General features: G+C 46.4%; 1 protein-coding gene across 4 annotated transcripts in view; it reads right to left on the reverse strand.

The window, feature by feature from the left end:
* Window positions 1–202: 202 nt before the first annotated feature.
* Window positions 203–21,702, reverse strand: part of CNIH3 (cornichon family AMPA receptor auxiliary protein 3) — a 122,780-nt gene continuing 101,280 nt past the window's right edge. For 2 of the 4 annotated variants that reach the window (XM_037822981.1, XM_037822966.1), the window contains exons 4-6: window positions 13,158–13,270; window positions 9,349–9,492; window positions 204–4,739 (exon numbers count right to left, since the gene is read on the reverse strand). In XM_037822981.1, the coding sequence (XP_037678909.1) occupies window positions 4,712–4,739; window positions 9,349–9,492; window positions 13,158–13,270 (285 nt within the window). In that variant the 3' untranslated portion in view covers window positions 204–4,711. Of the gene's footprint in view, window positions 4,740–9,348; window positions 9,493–12,009; window positions 12,150–13,157; window positions 13,271–21,702 lie in introns of those variants that run through there. The other 2 variants (XR_005214801.1, XM_037822988.1) reach the window with 2 other exon arrangements.

The raw sequence follows: 21,702 nt of genomic DNA on the forward strand, positions 1-21,702 counted from the left end.
TATCACAGCAACATCAAAGGGAGGTATTATTACCCCTATTTCACAGATGAGAAAGCTGCTGCGCAAGATCATGTCACCCAAATCCTTCTGATTACAAAGTTGTTTGTACTAGATTGCTTGCTGTGAAACAGGTGAAGTCAGCAGAGTCACACTTCTGGGGTAGCAACTCCTGGTGCTTCATCATCCCCCTTTCTCTTCTTCTTATGCCCCATCTGTTTTTGTCTCCTAGCTGCTAAAATAAATACCATACAACGGGTTGGCTTAACAACAGGAATTTATTGGCTCATGGTTACAGAGGCTAGAAGGCTTGCTTCCTCCCAGGGTGTCGGTATCTTCTGGCTGGCTGGCAATCTCTGGGGTTCCTTGGCTTTTCCATCAGGTAGAAATACACATGGAGGTGTCTTCTCCTTTCTCTTCCAGGTTCTGTTGACTTCCAGCTTCTGGCTGATCCCAATGGCATCTCTGTCCCATCTGACTTGCACTCTGCCAATAAAGAACTCCAATAATCCATATTAAACCCAACATGATTCAGTTGGGTCACACCTTAACCAATGTAACAACTTGAAGAGATCTTATTTGCAGTGGGTCCACACCCGCCAGAATGTGGGCCCAAACTGAGGTACACAGTTCAAGCCACCATACCCTCCCTATACTGTGTCAACCTTTTAAGGATGCAAACATGGTTAAGGCCCTGGAGTCAAAAAGACTTGGGTTCAAGTCTAGGTTCCATTATTTACTAGCAATTTTGGCCTTGGCTTATTTGCTTACCCACTATAAGATTTAGTATTTTCAACTATAAATTAGGGACAGCAATAGTTCCTACTTCATCAGATCATTGTGAGGGTTAAATGAAACAATGCAGGTCAAGTTCTTTGCAATGCCCAGACTGTGTAAGTATTCAACAGCAATTGTTACCATTATTGGCTAGAAAATGTGGCATTGAAATGAGGTGCCAGGACCTCCACATAGGAGATTATAGAATGGAAAGAGGCCTCTGGAGGACAGCTGCATTCGGGAATCTGCACTCCCTTCCACGTGGCCAGTGGCTTTCCCTCTTTCCAAGTGACCTTACAAGGCCGAGTAAGGATGGCGTGGGAAGACTCACCCCACTACGGCTGCAGAGTGCTCATCAGGTGCAGGACTCTGTTCTAAGTTCTTTGCAAATACGAACTCACTCAATCTTCATAACAAGCCTGTAAAGTGGGTGCTATTATTCTCCTTGCTTTAGTAAAGTGAAAGTCAGCTTAAGTAACTGCCCCGAGTCACACTCTGACTCTTTGGGCACAACCACGCCACACACAAGGCCTATGGTTGTGCCTAAGAGAATGAGACCAATTCACCAATACCACCTCCAGATGATACCTGTGTCCCCTGAGAATCTCACACCCATACTTGGCAGGGCGAGCATTCTATGGCGCAAGGGTAATATTCACTTTGCGATTTATCCAGGTGCCGTTTCTCCTGCTTCACCCTCCTTCTTCCCTTGGGTGATTTCTCCAGGTTAAACAATGAGAGACAAAGAAATTGAAGCTGGCAAAATCATGTGAAAAGAGGCAGCCCTGGGTTTAAAGCCCAGCTGCTGCTGTACATACCCTTACTAATGGTGGATCTCTGCAAGAGACTCACCTTCTCAGGGTTTCCTCATCTACAGAACAGAGATAATATCTAACTCATGGTGTTATTAAGAGGATCAAAAAAAAGTACATGAAGTGTATAGAATTTGGTCACATTGGTAGTACAGCAGGACCTCATTTTAGGTGACCATTATGTTCCAAGACCCTTGGCATAAGTTGAAAATAGCACATAATAATGAACCCCATTATTTAATAAGTATTTCTTACATGAGGATAACTATCAAATATTTTTATAAATAAGGCAAATAAATGCTCTAGGAACAATAAATAAACAAAATTAATCATAGAAATAATTTAAAAAATTTTAAATTCTCTCTGCCTTTATTGATTGATTGATTGCCAATCACGTATAACTGAATTTCGCATGTTGCATTTGTGTAAAACAATGTCTTATTGTACTGAGCCCTTATACTGGGACCAGACCACCTAGAGAAGTCTCACCTTCTGTGAGTCTCCCAGGTTTCCTCATCAGTAAAGTGGAGATAAGACTATCTGACTGCTTTGTAAGATCATCGTGAGGTTGGGGAGATCACAGGTGTAAAGCACTTAACACAGCACATGCTCCATAAACTGTGGCCATTACTCTCATTTTTATCATAATGATTATCTTCTCCCAGGAGTTGAAAATTGGTTGAACTGCCAGCAGACCTACTAGAATTATTTCCCAGTCACAAATTGTGGGAGGAAAATAAGTGGATGATTTCTCTTTCATAAAGATAAGAGCTACCTAAGAGGCACTTCCAGCTTTTAAAGCTTTTAAAGGACCACCTTAGAGAAGAACCTCCCACAGTAAAGCAAGTCTGAGGGCTAGCACATGAAGGGAAAGAAAACCAGGCCACCCAATCATTTCTTTTAAAGCTCTAGTTTTAAAATCCTCTCTTTTTCTCAGAAAGTTAATGCTACAAGTACAATTTAACAGGGACCTAACATACTTTGCTAGCTTTCAGGTATGATGGAAAAGACATAGGGTTTTAAAGTCAGAAGACCTGGGTCCAAAGGCAGGTCTACTACTGCTGTGTGACTATGGGCAAGTCACTTAGCCTCTCTGAACTGCACTGCCTAATTCACAGAATGGGAAAAATAACAGTATCAACTTCAAAAGATTGTGAGGAGAATCAAACAAGAAGAATGTATATGACTGCAATCTTTAAAATGCAAAGCTATATGTAAATGTGAATGGTTATTATTTCCTACTAATAAAAACAGTATCAAATTTAATGCTCAACCATGGTAACCAGAGTAGCTCAGGGATTCGGTATCTGGGTATTTCCCCTTTGTGAGAGTTCAGATTTCTATTTCCATGTACTCAGGTTTGTTATTTTAAGATACTCCAAATCTTTTTGAAATAAAGCAAAGCATAAAAACAAACTTAACAGCTTCATTTGAGACGTGGCATGGACCATTTACCCTCTCCATTCTGTTGCATTTGCAAGAGGGCTGTGGGGTTAGATGTGCTGTATGCTGCCAGGAACCCAGGGCTTGCTTCTCCGGCTGGACGTAACCAGCCCTCTTGGGAATGAAGCCAAAGACAGGGATAAGCTCTGAGGGTCACTACCCACCCCCAACATTAGCGACCTAGTCAGGAGAATGGGCATCGGCCGAGGAGAAGCCTTCTCCCCTAAATATTGTCTCCACTTTGCTGTTTTTACGCCATCAGCCTCAGAGCACAAATCTGCATTTTGTTTTCTGTAGAATTTTTAGAAGCTAAATGCCTTTTAGAAACTCTGCTTTTTCTACCTACCAGTTTACCAACCATATGGAGACAAATCCAATCTGTAATGGGGCGTGATGAGACAGTTAGTTAGGTGAGACACTCGAGTTGTCTCTGCGTTTTAAACAGAGCACACGACATGTTTCACAAACACCATTCATAAACCTGAGTCACAGGTTTCAGACGGGAGCTTGGTACATATATCAATAGCCTGTGTGTGTCAAACTGTAGGGAAGAAGGGAAGTTTGGGGAAGAAGGGAAGTTTGGGGAATAAGGTCAAAATCATTGTGCCCAATTTAAACATAATACAATCTTAGCTTTGTCATTATTTACAACCTCCAGCACAACTTCCACCCAAAAAGGAGAGAATATCAAATGGAAAATTCTAAATAAGCAAACGTCCTCACATTGAACTAAACAGCAGAAATGATGCAGCATCATAAAATGAAGTTATAATTATGTTGTCTCACTTCCTGGCTGCCAGATGCCCACAGTAGAAAACAACCACTCCACAGGATTTTCTGGGCTCGGAACTGTTTTGGGATCTTTAAAAGAAGGTAGTTTTGACTGGCGTCGATCAGCTGATTTGCATTAAATGACTACGATGGTTTTGGATAGCAACAGAAGAATACACACTTGAAGTGCTAAACTAACACTGTGGGCATGTTACAAACATTTTTTTTAAAGAAAAAAAAATTTTTTCCTACAATCCTCCCTCCCCAACTTATCCCTGTGAGTTTGGACATAACTCATTATCAACATACTGTCCCAAACCCAGTTCACGATGTCACTAAGCCTGACTCTCATGAAGCAGTGCATGAAAATAAACGCAGGGCTAGCTGCAGCTGAAGGCAAATCCTGCACACCTTCCAGTCCTTCCTATTCACGGTGATGAGCATGGCCACAGCTTGGAGAAAACACACGAGTCTTGGGTAGCCCGCGACGTCACCAGGCCTTTGATGGGCCATTCATTTGCTTAGCAGGCACCCTCCAGCCTTCTTGCCTCTACTCCCACAATCTGGAAACTCAGTGCGAATTTACAGGTCGCTGCTTGTGAAGGGGATCCAGTAATCATCTCTCAGGAGAGGGTTAGTTTTTGTCGCCCAGTCCCCTGCCCCCGATGCTCAGAAGGGAGAGACAACCGTGAGTGGGATTTGGGACGCCAAAGGCTACAATACACAAGGCAGTGGCAAAATCAGCGCATAGCTAATTCAGCCCGCTGGCTGCATGATTTCCATTCCGATTCAGTCCCGCTGCCTGCTGGGGCTCGTTCTCACACATCCCCACTCTGGGTCCCTCCTCCAATCTCCAGCACAAGTGGTCTTCTCCCGTCCCAGACTCTGATGAAGTGTGCAGGGTCTTTGAGTTAAGAGCTCACTAAAGTGTAGATCATGCTGCATGCAAAAAGAAAGGCAAAAGAAGGCATTAGTGGGAGTTCCTGAAGAACTCAGACTGGCCCTCAAAAGAGGGACCATTCAAAGCCAGACAACACCCTTGGGCCTCTTTGTCACTCCCATCCCTACAGCATTTCTTCCCCCACCCCCCACCCCCGCCCCCACTACTCCCCCTACCAGTTCCTACAATGTTTGACAAAACATTTGTTAGGAGAGCATATTGTGTCCCTTGGATAAAAGATGTGATTTCTCTAAGTGCCTATTATTCTCATCAGTATGATTATTGTGGTTGTTATTCTTTACAGCAATTGCAGGGCAGGTCCCTGGGGGTTGCGGGGAGCCGCGGATTCTTTATTCCACCAGCTGCTGCAGGCTTACACGATGTCTGTGTCCAGGGTTCCCAGATTATGCTAGAAAATACTCAGTGCCTGAGAAAAGATTATCTTCATAAATATGAGGGCCCCAGTGTGAACATAGGACCTCTGGGCACGTGAGCTAAATGTTTCCAATGGTGTGATGGTTTGGAGGTTTTATGGACCCCAGAAAGGATCACATTTTTAAAGGTAGTCCATTCCTGTGGGGGTGGACCTATTGCGGTGTGGCCTTTCAATCAGGTCATTTCAGTTGCAGTGTGCCCCAGGTGGGTCTTAATCCTCTTACTAGAATCCTTTTATAAGAGGGTGAAGTTCAGAGAAATACCCAGAAGTTAAGAGAGAAAGCAGACAGAGATAAAGACAGAAGCTGCAAAAGAAAGCCACAGATGGAGAAGCCAGAAACTGAAAGCTACGAAACTCGAAACTCGGGAGAGACCAGCAGACGTGCCATGTCCCTGGCCATGAGCAGACTGGAGCTGAGGATTGTCAGCAGCCTGTCTTCAGGGTCCAGGTATTGTCTAACGATGCCTTGCTTTGGACATTTTCATGGCTTCAGAACTGTAAATTTATCAACTAATAAATCCCATTGTTAAAACCCTGTCCATTTCTGGAATATTGCGTTTTGGCAACTTCAGCAAACTAAAACAAACGGGATGCAAGCATTAAACATGCATTAAGAGTATGTGTTCTAAGGGGTGCCCCACCATACCAAGGGGGATGGGGGGCATGCACCCTACAATTACAAAAGTCTGCAGGTTAATGCTGCCAGGCCAAGGAATTATCTGCACCAAAAATATACCCCTTTATCTATTTGGCAGAAAGAAATCCAACTGCCTCTTCACAATTCAGAGAGAAAAAAGGATAATCTAAAAAAACAAAAGCCAAAGGAAAAAAACTAAAGTGTTTTACTTCTAACCCTATCTGGTTGTGAAGCCCCAGTGAGCTCTTCTGAGTAACTGAAGTGCCGGCTTTGAGAACCTGGTGCACCTCGTGTGCGCAGGGCAGGGCAGCACCGCTCAGGCCTGGAGGTGTCTTACTCTACAGGGGGAAATCAGGGCCCTGCGTGAAGCAGATTGCTCTCGGTCACGCAGCTGAGGAAGTCAAGGAGAGAGAGGGGCCCTTTCCATGGTAATCCTGGGCCCCTTGCTGTTGATGCCTTTGTCTACTCACTGCCATTCATTTCTCTATTCAAGTATTTATTGAGCACCTACTGCATGTCAGGCACCATTCCAAGTGCTGGGAACAATAGTGAGCATGCAGCCCCAAGCCCAGCCTCAAGGGAGCGTACAGCCAAGATGTAACAGCCAAGATGTAACATCGAATGACAAGGATATAGTGCTCAGGGCACTGCAGATACAGAGGTGAATAAAACAAGCGAGGTCTCCGCCATCAAGGGACAACTGAACACATAAATAAAACACTTATAGTTAGTGGTAAATATTATGAGAAAAATTAACATAAAGAGAGGCAGGTATGGCCCAGAATAAATGGGCAGAAGGGTGGTACTGCTTTAGGTAGATAACATCAGCCTGCTTTACACTCTTGGTTTGAAGAGTCTTTATATTGAGGAGGCAGACAGTGGTCACTCTGGACATTTAGCTAGTATCCACCCCATGTAGCCTGCAAAAACCCCCACATTTTTCTGGTCCATAATACAAACCGAGGTGGGGAAGGGGTAGCTGGTATGGTTAGCTTGATACAGTGGAAAAAGCACAGGCTCTGGAGCCAGATAAATTGCAAATTATTAGCTAGGACCTTGGACACATTTCTTATCCTCTCCTCGGTCCTCAGGAACCCCTCCATGCCTCCAACTCTACAATATCATCACAGGGGTCTCAGCTGCTGTGGGAGTCATCCTCTAGCAAAGCTCTGTGCCCAACTTGGTCGAACGGATCCCTTCCCCACCAAAAAGAGTAGCCAGGGCTCACAGTCCTGTGCTGTCCACAAGTGATGGATCTAATAGCTTGGATCTAAGGGGCTAGGAGATCTGAGAGGCTAGAGAAACAGGTCAGGTTCAACAAAAAATGTGGATGTTGTCTGGCCACCACCCAGGGTCCCAGTGGGGGGGGGGCAGTTGTTTCCAATGTTGCCTTAGAAACAAGATAATTAACAAATTTAACATAATGACATGCCAAGCTGAACTAATAGACCAGAGGACAGACAGTTAAACAGAATGTCTGGAATACAATCAGTTACAAAATGATCATACCCATCTAACCACCGCCAACACCACCCCCACACCACCCCCTTCCACCCCCAAGGCCATACAAAGAGCCGCTTAGCTCTCACTCATCTGCCTTCTCTCCCACAATGCCTTGGTCTCCAGCAGTAACTGCAACGAAACTGAAAAGAGGGAGCAGGTCCCTGCTGCAGCCTCCATCAGGACTAAGTAGCCCCCCAGGCTAATGGAGCAGGAGCCAGGGGGAGCTCCCATCCTGTTCTGCTGGTTTTGAGGAGGCAACACTGTCTGGGGACAGGTCACTCAGTCTGTAACTCGTTGCCCCAGGGCACTTTGCAGCCTCACAGAGAAGGTAAGGCTTAGCACACTCCAGCAAAGGAGCCTAACCTACACATTCGCCCTCAGGGGTCAAATCCATAAACCATGGAGGGCTTTTCCCTCTCTTTATAGGTTTCCCAAGACAGGAGCCAGCCTCAGTGAGCTTCAGGGAAAGAGTTCAGATCTGGAGTCTGGGAGACTAGGATGAACCTGCTGATACCTTAGCAATCTCCAGAGAGGCTTCCAAGACCCTCAGGTGCCTTGTAAATTGGAAATGGAGATGACACCTGGGCACTCCACCTGAGGAGGAGGGAGGGGGTCACCCACAGAGAATGTGGTAGAATGACTCCAAATCCTCTCCCAGGCCAAAGAAGCCATACCCCAGGGCCTCTGAGTCTGCAGGGGCACAGGAGGTAAAGGAGAGGAGAAGCAGAATCAACAGACCCCTCCAAGGCAGCAGGTCTTAACCCTGGTGTGCATAGGAATTGCCTAGGAGCTCATTTAAAATGCAGTCTCCCAGCCCCAGAAAAACAGAATCAGTACATCTAAGCCTAGGAATCTGCATTTTTAAGAAGCACATCCTCCCCTCCTGGCAATTCCGTGGCAGGTGGTCCACAGACCACACTTTGATAAAGACTTCTAGAGGTTTCCTAAGAGTGCCAGCAGTTTAGAGTTCTGCTTCTGGAATTAGACTTGAAATGGACTCAAATCTGTGATACTTTATTAGCTTTGACTGGGGGGAAATTAACATCTCAGCTTCAGTCTCCATGCTTTTAAAATGTGGGTAATGATAGCATTTATCTCATAAAACAAGCAATACATACAGAGTTTTTAGTGCAAAGCCTGGCTCATTTTTAAATGCTGGACAAATGCAGATACTTCTTGGCCTGCCACAGCCCAATCCCCACCCTGGGGTGGCTCTGGAGTCCAACACCCCCACCCCTCCCCTGCCTCACCTGACAACCACGCCACTTTGCAGCCAGCATTGGGCAATTTGGAGATGCTCATGGCCCTGCCACAGGTAGTGACAGGATAGCAAGGTGGCAGATGAGAGGACCGAGATGAGCCCAAAGGGGACCAGGAAGGAGAAGTTTCAGCAAAGGTATACCCTCTGGGGTATCAAATCACAAGACAGGCTGTTTATAGCTACCTGCTTAGCTAGGATGTTCTGAGCAAAGAGGTGAAAAGAGAAAAGGGGAGATTCCTGAAACAGAATTGCAAAATCAGCTTGTTTTACTTAATTAGAACGATGTTATATAATATTGGGAAAATTGTAAACGTAAGCATTTAATGACCCAACATGCCACCCTTTGGAGCTTGACTGAGTCTGGGAGGTTCTGTTACAAACAGGCTGGTAGGCGAGGAGCAATGTGGCTTTGTATCTGGGGCCACAGGTAACCTGACTGGTTGGACTGTGCAGCTGCTGGAGGCAGGAAGCCCTAATGGGAAGGGCACTTCTCCAGTTATCTCCTAAGAGATGTCGGTAGCATGTATTTTTACCAATGGCCCTACAGGTACACCTCTCAGCAGGCAGGGTCTCCCGTAGGACCTTCCACCCCTCTTACTCCTTCACACAGAAGCCCTGGCTCCAGAACCGGAGTCAGACAGCTGGGATCATAGCCAATAGGCCAGGACTCACCCTTATAAGCCTCCTCCCAAAGGCTACCAGATGGCCTGAAATTCCCTTCCATTTGCTATAGGCCTCAAAGCCACCAAGGTGGGGTGGGCAGAAACTCACCAGTAAAGGTAGTAGAAGAAGGAGAGGAGATAGAAGGCTAGCTTACACCAGGCCTCCTTCTGACAGTAACTCAAGGTGTCTGCGTTCATGACCACTGGCGGGTCGTAGGCTAGTTCTGAACTGTCTGCCGGGCAGTGGAAATACCTGCAGGGAAAGAGGACATGGCATCGTTGGCTCTGAGGCTTGGAAGGACCTTCCTAAGTTGCCTGGACCGAGCCCTCCTGATGCTGAGCTCCCCTCCAAGGGACCCCTGCTTAGCACTTGTCTGTCTTCTGCCCGGATCATGGCCTGGGTGCCCCTAGAGAACAGCTCAGCCACTGTCTTCTGGAAGTAGTAACTCTCCAAATACTCAAATCCACTGGCATCTTGGTGATTTAGTCATGTACAAAGCTGCCCTGAAAGAAGGATAAACATGTCACTTGGTGATACCTGGAGGTACCTTTTCCCAGGGCAGGAGGGGAAGCAGTCAGCAATCTGTACAGATAAGGGTGTAAGTATAGGTATAGGTGGAGAAATAAGTGTAGAGCTACATTTCCACCGCCTAAATGCCATCATACTTACAACTCTACTGTAAAAATTAATTGCTTTGGATTAAGTATTGTCTGCTTTTAAAATCCCAAATACTCTGGGAGGGGTACCACATTCCCATTTGGGTGGGGAGTCCTTTACAGGGTACTTTTCTTCTTGATAGAAGGACCCAGAACAGTAAAAGAATATTGAGGAGAGAGCAGCCCCAGAGGGAAATCTGGTAACAAGAAGAATAGAGAGTGGAAAAGAGGAGGGAAGAGAGAGGCTAAAGCAAACTTCATCTACTGCACGATTATCACACAGCTCAGCGTGAACTGACCAAGGCCACGGGGGAAAGGAACTCCCAAGCTTGGTGCACCCAGGGGCCAGAGCCTTCACTGTGAGCCCGGACGGTTCTTCCAGTCCCTTGTGAGTGGCTGAGCAGGAGGAGAGCCCGGGCCTCAGGACCCCTCCTCTGGCCGTGGACAGGACACTGCCCACAGGGCCTCCGCCAAGCCTCGCCAGAGCCACAGGACAAAGTGGAGCTGAAGGTACTCAGCTGGCTGCTCTTTGGTCACCCTGGGACAGGTATCATGAGGCCAGAGTACAAATTAATGGCTCTAGTGAGGCTCTGGGACAGGCTATGGTTCCCAATTGCAAAAAAGAACCAGGAGAGTCAGCTCTACAGGAGATTAATCCTGCTGGCTTTGAAGAGCATTCTTGTAACATAGCAACACACGGAGCTGGTATTTCAGTTCTCTCTTCCTGCCCGTTCAGAGGATGCACTGACATTACCTGTCGCCAGCATTCCGCTGAGAGGAGATCACAAACCAGATTCAATGATAACTGCCAGCTCACAACACTCCAGGCCACTCACCTCTTCCCTTCCCAGGAGCAGATTTCAAAAACAATTTGCTTTCACTGTGACCTTGTTCCCAAGTCGCTTAATTAAGTGGAGCCAGAGGGGCCGGGTGGCCAAGCAGCTGAGAGCAGAGCCAGAGTTCTGCCACTGACTAGCCATGGGACCTTCCTTGGATCCCTCATTAACCTCTCTGAGCCTCAACTTCCTTACCTGTAAAGTGGGGAGGGCTTTTATGAGAACTAAATGAGATAAAGTATGTAAATACCTGGCAAAGAAGGGGCACTGAATAAATGGCGGGTGTTTCTACTGTTAATTAAGCAAACTGAAAGCTAGAGCAGTTGGGGCTTTACCTGGACTGGACTGTGGAGGGGAAAGAGGAGGAAAGAGGGTGTCTAAGCACTCCACCCCTCCTCATTCTTTTTTTCTTCCATTTTCTGAGCACTTAACTAATTTCCAGGAACTAGGCCAGATCCTGTTAGGGATTCAAAAACAGTAAGACAAGGTTCCTACTGGCAAGGAAATTCCAGTCGCTCCCTTATTTTACAGACATAAAGATTCCAAGGGTAAGTAGAGTCTGGCTCTCCCTTCCCTCAATGTGAACAAGCAATAGCCCTAAGAAGCAGTGCACAAATCAAGTTTTGTAAATTAACCACATTTTTTTTTACCCTGGATTGAAAGTCCACTTTTAACAAACCTTGGGAGAAATTCCTTTTATAGGGAGAAGAACCATCCCCCTGGGGTGGCATGTTAAATGGTGAAGGCATAACTTCAGATTTAGGCACACCTGGGGCTAAACCCAGGCTCTGCAAATGACTAGCTGAGTGCCTCTGGGCAATGTATTTAATCTTTGTGAGTCTCTGTGTTCTCATATGTGAAGCAGAGAAAACAAAACCTACCTCAATGGTTTGGTGTGGATACTGGGTGAGGGAAAGCATGAAAAGTCCCTGACTGGAGACTCAACAGGTTTCAATGGCATAATCGTTCAACTTGACCTCTAAGTTCCAGATGTTAACTGATTACATTTACTAGAAGTGGGATTTTCCTATGTAATTGAAATCATTTTCCTTCTTCCTTAAACCTGCAATTTCTTTCCTCCTGCTCTTAATCAATGCCATTTCACCTTCCCAGCCAACCAGGCTGGAAGATCCCTCTTCCTCACCTCCTGTACTGATTTTGGCCAAAACCTGCCCATTTTACATCCACAGACTCTCTAGTCCTCTCTCTATTCCATCTTCCACTACCCTGTTCAGCCCTTCATCATCTCTCACCTGGAATATCACCATACCTGCTAATTGGATTTTTTCTTCTTTTCCTTTTTTATTGTAGAAGTTGTAGATTTATGGAAAAGTCATGCATAACCTGCTCATTGGATTTTGTCCTCAATATTTCATCCCTCCAATCCATCCTGCATACTGCTGCCAGGGTCATCTTCCTAAAAATCAGGCAGATAATGCCATTTTCCTCTTAAAAGCTTCTGATAGCTATCAATTCTCTACAGAATAAATTCCAACTTTCCCAACAAATAGTTTCAGGTGCTCTATACCTGTTTCTCAACTGTTTTGTCAACCCCACCTCTCCTTCCCTCCAAGAACCCTACATCCAACCACACAAAACAATGGCTGTTCCCCAAACACACCATGTGCTTTCTTACCTATAGGCTTTTGTATATGCTAGTTCTTCAACTTGGAATGCACTTTTCCAGATTTTCCAATGTTACCTCTTCCAGTCCAATTTAACTACTCCTTTCCCCATACACCTACATAGATTCCTTATATATCTGTTAAAAACACATTTCATTCTGCTACTAGGCTGTACACTCCTTGAGGCTAAAGATTGTATCTTATGTATCTTCTGGGAATCTTCCACAATGCCTGGTATGTGGTATGTGTCCCATATGTTTGCTAAATGAAAGAATGAATGTTCTAGTCTTGACCAAATACAGGCTCTGCTTTATGGTAAAACGATAATGAAGAAATGTTTGGGGGAACCAAAGCTCTTGGAGCAAGGGGTAAAGGGTGGGGCAATTTACCTGCACAACTGCATTTTTTACTACTTGGTATTCTCCCCACTCCCGCCTCATATATATATACCACATGGTGACTGTATTTTACACAAAGCGCAGATCACATGAACTGACACATAGTCTTAGCAGGGAATGGAATATTTGAAGTCAGAACTGTCCCAGAAAATCCAGCCCATCTGGTGTCTACTTTTAACGCTAACCTACAAGGTATTGGGCTGTGGTTAATGGAGCCTGCGAAAAGGGGTCTTCCCTTATTAGATTTCTTGCAACATGAGAGAAAGCTTAGGAAGGGAGCTTTGGAAGGAATGTCTCCCAAAAGGTAGGGATGAGAGAAAGGCACCAGGTGGCTGCTCTATTTGGGGGGACATCGTTTGTAGAAGGCAGGCTGCCCAGGCAGAAAAGAGGAAGCAGACTTACCTCCAGAAGTGATAGAAAAGCAGAGGAACATTCAGCCCTAGGGTGAGCCACTCCTGAGCGCACAGGAACATGATGCAGAAGAGGCTGTGGATGGAGTATTCTGGCAGCACCAGCTGAGGAGGAAGCAGAGACAGGGGCCTGGGTTAGAGAGAGAGGAAAAGCCACTCCTGCTTCTACAGTGGCTGACTTTCACAAGCTGATGACATGAAGGCTCTCTCTGCAGTAGCACAGAGTCATTGCCCCAATTTCTGGTAAATTCTCCTCTTTATGGTATAGGAGTCATGTTTTATACCCAGTTCCAAATGTACACAGGCCTGCAGCACCCTAATTACCAAAATACTGCACTTGCTTCTAGGGGTCCCCCATGGATGGCCTCTGGGAAGCCGGGAAGAGCTGGTCTAGCCCCTGGGATATGTGACTGAGGCAGGACCCGTGAGAAAATACCAACAGGGCTTCTAGTGGTTCTATAATCCCCCTAAACGCAGGGGTTCAGCCCCCATGTGTCTTCCTATAACTCACAAACCTAGCACAGTAAGGAAAACATAGCATGGTAAGGAAAAAATTGATAAACTATGTTTTACTCGATAGTGGGTAGATTAAGAGGAACCCAAGAAAAAGAACATGTCATGATGATAAAAGTGGTGGAGGGAGAGGAAAGAAACAAGCCCAGACTAAGAAGAACCAGATGTGGGAGGTGACCAGCAGGAAAACTAAGCTCCCCTAACCCCAATCTACCCTCACAGGTATAAATAAGTAAAAAGAGCTTAAAATGATTAACTGCCCCTCCCACAAGAGTGTTTACATTTTAACAGAAATAAAAGTTTTAAGCTAAAGGAGAAACTTGATCCCTAGGTCAGTGGTAAGGAAGGGCTCAGGTACCATCATCCTACCCATTCATATAGGAATATCTATATCTATCATCTGTGTCTTTATTTATCTATACCTCTATCTCTATCATCGGTCTGTCTGCCAGTCAATCTATTACCTCTGTGAATTGTTTAAACCATCATGGTCTAAACAATGGTTCTCCCAGAAAAATCTTTCTAGCCATCCTTCAGGGCCCATCTCAAATGGCACTTTCCAATGGAAGGTCTGCCCCTGTCCCATATCCACTCCACCCCGTATTTGTGAGCTTCATAGCATGCTTTCTGACCCTCTCCTAGGGAGCCTTTCCGTAATATATCCATTATGCAGTCATTACCCTCCTCCCACCTCCCAACACACAAGGATATACTCTACTGTTTTGTAAACTGTCTTGGCCAAGGTCTATTCTTTTCTGTGTGCCAAGCACGTAGTAGAGACGTAATAAATATTTGGTAAATGAATTGAACTGACCAAGTGCATATGTTTGTAGCATGGCTGGCTGGAGTTAGGAATGCAACCTTATGGTCACAAACCAAGATTTCTCTGGGTGGCATGCAAACTGCTTCAAACCGTCCCATCTGGGTACAGAACATGACGTTCATCTCATTCATCTCTCACTTTGGTCAGATGAGCTAACCACTCCAGATGGGAGATACAGAGAAGACACACAGGCACACACATTAAAAATAACTACACGCACAGGCACATGCGTAAAAAATGAATTGCATTAACCCAGACCTTAGAATTCTCAGACCATAACCCTGGAATCAAAGAAGAGCCATCAGTCCAGAGGAGGTGACACTCGGTGGAGCCCCTAGGAACCAGCACCCACCTAGTGGGAGGGGATCGGTCCCTATCGTTTCTCATGGTGGGACTTCAGAGCTGTCCTTACCAACCCCATTTGCACCAGGTCAAGGCACCATGCTACCTCCACCCGTTCTAGGAGAACACCCACATTCTCAAAGCCGGCCATGTCCGCCCTGGGAGGCTCTGCTGTACTATACATTTTTAAATCATCAGTTTCAGCCACTTAGGCTGAGGTAATTAACACGTTTAGAGACAGCCACCCTGGGCCTGAATCATCCATTACAGCACCATCCCCGTCTCCAGCTCCAATGACAAATCTCTCTGACTGATTACAGTTTGGATTTCAGGTCCCACTATTAGTCACAGCTGCTTCTTCCCTCTTCAGGGTTTGATTTATAGTGGAAGCTGCAACCTTCCAAACAGGAAGGATTTGTCACTGTCACCATGCTGAGGAATAAAAGTGCTTAATGGAGGCCAGCTGGTCCCAGAGGTCCTCAGCCTTTTGCAGGGTGAGGGAAAAGCTGAAGAATTCATCTTGCTCTTCTGGGTGGCTTCTTCCAATTGCCTTTTAATATTTGGAACACTGAACAGCATCCTTACAAGTGTGAAGGGCCCCTCTGATTCATCCTGGGAAATATTTAGGAGTGGAGGTGCCCTTTACATACACACTAGCTCTCGTCTTCTTCCCAGGCTTTCCTTGTCATGATGATGTGGAAAATGTAGACAGCCTATTCCTCCTAGCCCAAGTGAAAGTCACCAAGGCCATTTGCACGAGGCCTGAACCATGGCCATCCCGCTGTCCTCCACATACTTCCAGGACTCCACCTTTGGGAACACAGCAAGACTGCATTTCCAGCTCCCTGTGTTTGGTTGGGGCCAATGGGCTGTGAACAGAAATGATGGGAAGAAAAGCCTGGAGCATGTAATAGGCAGTGAAAAACTCTCCAGAATCTTTTTCTTTTCCCTCCAACTCACTGAAAAGCATTTAGGGTGTCGGTACACGATTGGCCTAAAACCGTAAGTGAACAGAGAGCCTCCAGGCCAACCGATGATGGACAGGCAGCACAAGAAAGAAAAACTGTTGTGCTTTAAGCTACTGAGATTTGTGAGTTGTTACTTACCATGGCATTTTGTCTAATACAGTCAGAAAGTCCCAGAATGAATAATCAATGGGAAAAGCAAAGTTAGGTTTATCCCTCTTTATCTTCCCACTGACCATGCATCCAGCTCTTTCTTTAACAAGTCATTAAGGACTGGCATGACATGGTTCCCTGTCACTGGACATGCTCAGCCAGGGATTGAATGCCCACCAGGCAGGCATAATGCTTATTCATTTGTGTGGGCAGTTGGACTAGAAGTTCCCTCCCAGTTCTGAGATCGTCCAACCGTTACATAAAGAAAGCCCCCGGATCTACCAGGCAAAATACAGGAGCACTGATTGAACCACTGACCACACCCCATAACCCTGAGGGAGGTTTGTAGTACTAGGAAACATCGGTTTTTTCATAAGGGATGCTGTCAAATGGTGCCCATCTCATTCATTCATTCAAAAAATGAAGAAACTGTTTCATGCAGGCCAGTATTCTGAATTCCCATGTATAATTATGTCCTGCTTTATATAGTTTTAAATCCTAAATAAATGGCCTTAATGTAGTAGTTATTATGGGAATGCTGAAAAGAGTGCATGCAATTCATTTCAACCAGGAGGATCATGGAAGATTGTGGGATTAAGGCAGAGTGAAGGGAAGTTGGAAAGGATGAGTCGGACCGAGTCACGTGAGGAAGCTGGAGGTCAGCATTCCAGGAAGAGGAGTAGTGAGGGCAAAAGGATAGCGAGGGGCCTCACTGTGGTGGGTCCTGCACAAGCCCACCTAAAAGGGCCACTTACTCACCATTTAATGGCGCTAAGGCCAGGCCTGACAGGAGAATGGAGTAGATGTTAGTTTTACTCCCCTCCTGCAAGGACCCAGCCTTCCCGTCTCCTGGTGCTGAAGCGTTGGTGCATCACCGTAATAAAATAACCATTATGAGGGTTTGAGGATAACACCCTCTCACATCTGGTCTGCTTTGATGCATGGCCAAGGTAAAACAATTGCAGGCAGCCTGAGTGTCAGGTGACATCCTGGGAGTACATTAACAAAGCTAATGTTCCTGTCAATGAGGACCTTAACGATTTCATCCCCTCCCCCAGCTTCGGCCGTGACACAGGGTGGACCTCCTGTCCTGACTTCCCTCCCAAATTCTAGTCCTGAATTTCTGTTGCTGGAAGACATTTCCATCTGGATGTTCCACAACCACTGAAACCTCGCACTTCTCCCAGTACCTTCAAACTTTTATCTCTTAACTTGCTAATTTCTGCTAACAATTGCCATCTCTGACTCCTCTTTCTCATTCATCCCCGCAGGAGTCTGTTTCCAAGTCTTGCCATTTCTTCTTCACAGCCACTTGCATTTGTTCCTCCCTTTTTATTTCTATTATCCCTTACTGGTCTGGACCCAGACCTCCTCCCAAGGCTGGTGCAAGAACCTGCTAGCAGGTTTCTGTCTCTGCACACATGCTCTTTTCCACCTCTTCTTCCCTGTACGTGCCATGCTCATTTCAGCTCTAAGGCTTCATCCACAACCTTCCTTTTCCAAGGATTTTAATTGATTTTATTTATTTGTGTTCAAAATGTTTCATTTCTATTGATGCACCCCCTCATTTACTCACGGATCTATTCATTTGCTGCTTTATGCCACAAATGATTTGCAGCTGATTGGTAACCTTTATATATTATGGGAGAATGATTTATTGATGTGCCAACATCTGTCTTATTTTCAGCAGTGTGGTGGAGAGGGGCACTGGGTAGGAGAAGAGAGTCTTCTTATCCCCTAAGGGAGGGAAAATGGTGAGGGATGCTCAGGGTTGAAGTAAAGGGATGATGCTCCCTAAGAAACTAGAGGCAAGATGGAAGATGGGGAGATGGCAAGCCTCCCGGGTGTTAGGCTTTGCTCCTGACTCCCACCAGGCATCCCAGGGGGACAGGATTTCTGAGGGGGTGGTCCCTGGGCTGAGTTTACCTTGGAGGGAGTGGAAGCTGTAAGACCCAGTTTCCCAGTATCTCTAAATGGACCTCATAGACTCAAGCAACAGTCTTTTCAGCTCTTATCATATTGGGCTAAGAATATTTAGCCCAACATCTCCAAGAGTTATATAAATTCTTATCAGTTACATAATGATCCCCTGTGTGATACTGAAAACAGCAGCTAATCTCCCTGAGCCTTAGTTTCCACATCTAATTCCATAATCTACCAACAAGGCTGCTGTAAGGAACATGACGTGTCGCAAATGACAGTACTCTCAAAGGGGAAGAAGCAGCAAATAAAGGAAGATACCACCATTGGATAGACGTAACAATTATTATTGTTTGTAGTAATATACAGCTAATTACCAATCTCATGTAGGTAGCTCGTCGCTCTTACCAGGACAGTAAGTAAAAGGACCCAGAACCAAATTTGGTGTCCTGATTCTCAATCTGGTCTGCTCTGATCCCCTCTGATTATATCAAGTTGCCAACTTCCCCCTCATGGAAAGAGAAACCAAAGCTGCCACTGTTTTCAACAACAATAATCTAGTTCCCTGGTGTCTGCCCTAAGGTTTATCTGCTCAGGGTGCCAACTGAGTGTGAAGAAGAAAGGGATAGCGTCACTTTTATTTGAAAGCCTAGTCCATACTAAAGCCTCTTACAGATTATTTTCCCAAGGGCCTGTTACTGCAAGAGAAGGGCTTTCCCTGTTTGAGTAGCCCAAGGCCTGAAGGCAGAAGAATTTACCTTCCAGCCTGGGGCTGCCCCTGGTCAGGGCCCACACAGAGGTGGGGAGGGGAGTCCAGGAGATCAGTGTCCAGCCCCAGGGGGACTTCTGCTCCAGCCCTCTCATCTTCCGACCCCATCAGGTCCCTCTGGTTTCTCCCCACCCTTTCCTTCACCCACCCTCCCTGACCACATTTATCCCACACTGTGGAAGCTTCTGTTGCTTTCTTGGCGCCCACTTGGGCTCACTTCCATCTTTGCATGGGAGAAGGCAGCACAGAAAGAAAAAGGCCCAGGAACAGTAGGGGGTGGGAGGTGGGCAAAACCGACACCCACCACTGCCAGCCCTCTGCTCCCGGCGGCCCAGTGTGTGAATGACCTAGGTCACTGCTCAACTCACAGAACCCCGCTGGGCCTTGGCTATGCTCTGACCACCAGAGCTGTGCCAGCAGCTATTTCTGCCCCACTTGGTAACACATGGTCTGGACACTGCCCACAAGCCTCTGGAGCCAGCCTTCGTGGACTGCTCGGGGCTCCAGCCTTTCCCTGCCCTGAAACCCTGTCCTGGTGCTCCTCGAGGACCAGCTTCCAGCTTGCTTAAAGCTGAGTGGCTCAGGCACTGATGGTCCCACCAGACATTGCCCTGAGGGCTCTCACCACCAGCTCTGCCATACTCTGGAGACACCTGCCCACTGGCCTGCATAAGCTTCCCAAGTTTCCACCAAGGAAATTCTCCCATTCTGATGAAAGAGGGAAAGTATGCATGCACCATGAAGAAGAAGGTTCTTTCCACCTGAATTCATAGGGGTCCAGCTTTGTTTCTGGAGAAGGAAATGAAGAATAGAACGGGCTTAGCGTCACCGTCCAGCAGGCAGGCGTTCCCAAACTTCACGCAACTTCAGAATTACCTGAAGGGCTTGCTAAGACAGATTGCTGGACCCAGCCCCAGAGTTTCTGATTCTGTAGATCTGGGTGGGGCCTACAATTCTTCATTTCAAACAGCTCCCTAGTGAATCCGAATCTGCATTTTAACAAGACCCCCAAGTGAGGTCTATGCACACGAAACTCTGAGAAGCTGCTCAGCACCAATTCCCAAAATAGGGTCCATCAAACAATTGTGGAGCACTTGTTAAAATGTAGATTTCTGAGTTCTACCCTAGACTATAGAGAGAGACCCTCTAGGCCAAGAATCTGCATTTTTAGATGATCCCAAGGATTCTGTTAAACACTCAACCTGAGATTCATAGACCAAAGGTTTGAAGAGAGCAGAGACAGAAGCTTTCCTTTGAGGACTCTGGGTCCCAGCCTTCACTCTCAACCCCAAGGCAGGATTGCGGGACTTCTCCTGTGTTGTTACAGTCCTGAGCACACAGAGCCTTGCACACTAACTACTGCTTAAGGGACTGGAGTCTGGGGCAGGCAGTACGTGCAGTTAAGAGCAGCCAAATCTGGCTCTAAGCTCTCGCAGCCACTGCCCCTGCCACCTGGGAGAACACCCATGAAGCTCCCTTAGCCCCCGCAGCCGACGGACGGTTGGCTTCGGCATCTGCCTGGGATGGAGGTCAGCTCTCTGGCATCCTTTCACCTCTAGGATCCCACGGTCTCCAGTTCCCAGCTCCCTGCCTGTCCTCTGCAGGCTACCTCCCCCCTTCACACTCAGGACTCCTTCCACCTGGCTCCAGCCTTCCTGGGGTCTCAGTGGCACTCTCTGGATCCGGGAGGGAACTGGTGGTTTTTACCCATGCCCTGCCCACACCTTCCAGCCTGCCTTTTATAATCGTTTGCATGCAGCATCAAGACACACTTGAATTTCAAAAGCCTCTCTGCCAGTTTCCTCACACACTTGTTAAATTACTGAGCTACCTAAGAGCCCACTCAGGGGAGGAGGGAGAATAAAAGCACCCTCTCAAATAATGCCCTATTTTTAAGGGGACAAAATTCTCCTACAACTTACTAGCAATTCAGAGACATCTTAAGTTAACACTTGTCACTGCCCACTCCATTTCTTCTTTTCTTTAAGCCAGGAATGTTGGGAGTAGGAATAGTGTTCAGAATGTAGGGAGTGATTAGGAAAAGGTTCAGATTTGTTTGGGAAGAAAGGCACTAACTGAAGAGGATGTTCCAGGAGGAGGAGGGCAGGGGGGTTAAGGGTTTAACAAGCCTTGTTTCAGCATTGAAGAGACCCACTTACACATTATCCAGCAAATATTTATTACACACACTTAATTAGGTAGCAAATACACACTTATCAGGTAGTGAATACAAAGCAGTCAAGCCAGGGAGACAGCCATGTAAATGCTATGAATACCACAGATCTAGAGCATAACAAAAATGGGAACCAAAGCGCAAGCCACAGCCAGCGCATAAGCAACACGCTACACCCAAAAAAGAGAGAAGAAACCATGAATTCCGATGAGGAAATGAAGGGGGGCTCCTTGGAGGAGCTAAGACTTAGGATGAGCTGTTTTATGGAAGGCAGAACATTGAGGCAAAGGGCTTTCCCAAGAGACACTCAGGAGCCCCATTCGTTGAGGTGTCTGAAATAGTCACTTCTTTCTTTATGCCTTGGATGGAAAATCTCTGTTCCATCATGTGGACCATCATTTACAAATCTTTCACAGCAATGACATCGGGACTGGAAATCTTTTCTACAAGCCTCCTCACTTGGGGCCTTCTGGAGAATAGCTATGATGATTTCACCTGACCAGGGAGCCCAACAGTGACAACAAGGGGCCAAGCACAGGAATGAATCATCTTCTGCCTTTATTTTTGTCCTCTTCCCTTGCAGAAAGGATTGCACATGGTGGATGCCAACTAGCCTTGACATCAGACTAACCTTCGAAAAGTTCACCAGTGAACTTAGGCACAGCTGTGGCCCTGCCCTCCCTTCTCTGACCTGCACCATAGTAGAGTGAAGGGAAGGAAACCCATCTCTTGTTGGGGGTTGGGGGGGTGGTAGGAGAGGGTTCCAGATCCCTAAGGCCATCCTTTCCCAATTCACTGCCCTCCTGGAGTGGTGTTTTTCATGTGAAGTTTCAGTTGCCTTGTCTTTTAGGTAACAAGAACCTGAGAGTTTGTCTCATT

Source organism: Choloepus didactylus, chromosome 2 (assembly GCF_015220235.1).
Source record: "Choloepus didactylus isolate mChoDid1 chromosome 2, mChoDid1.pri, whole genome shotgun sequence".
Lineage (NCBI taxonomy): Eukaryota > Metazoa > Chordata > Mammalia > Pilosa > Megalonychidae > Choloepus > Choloepus didactylus.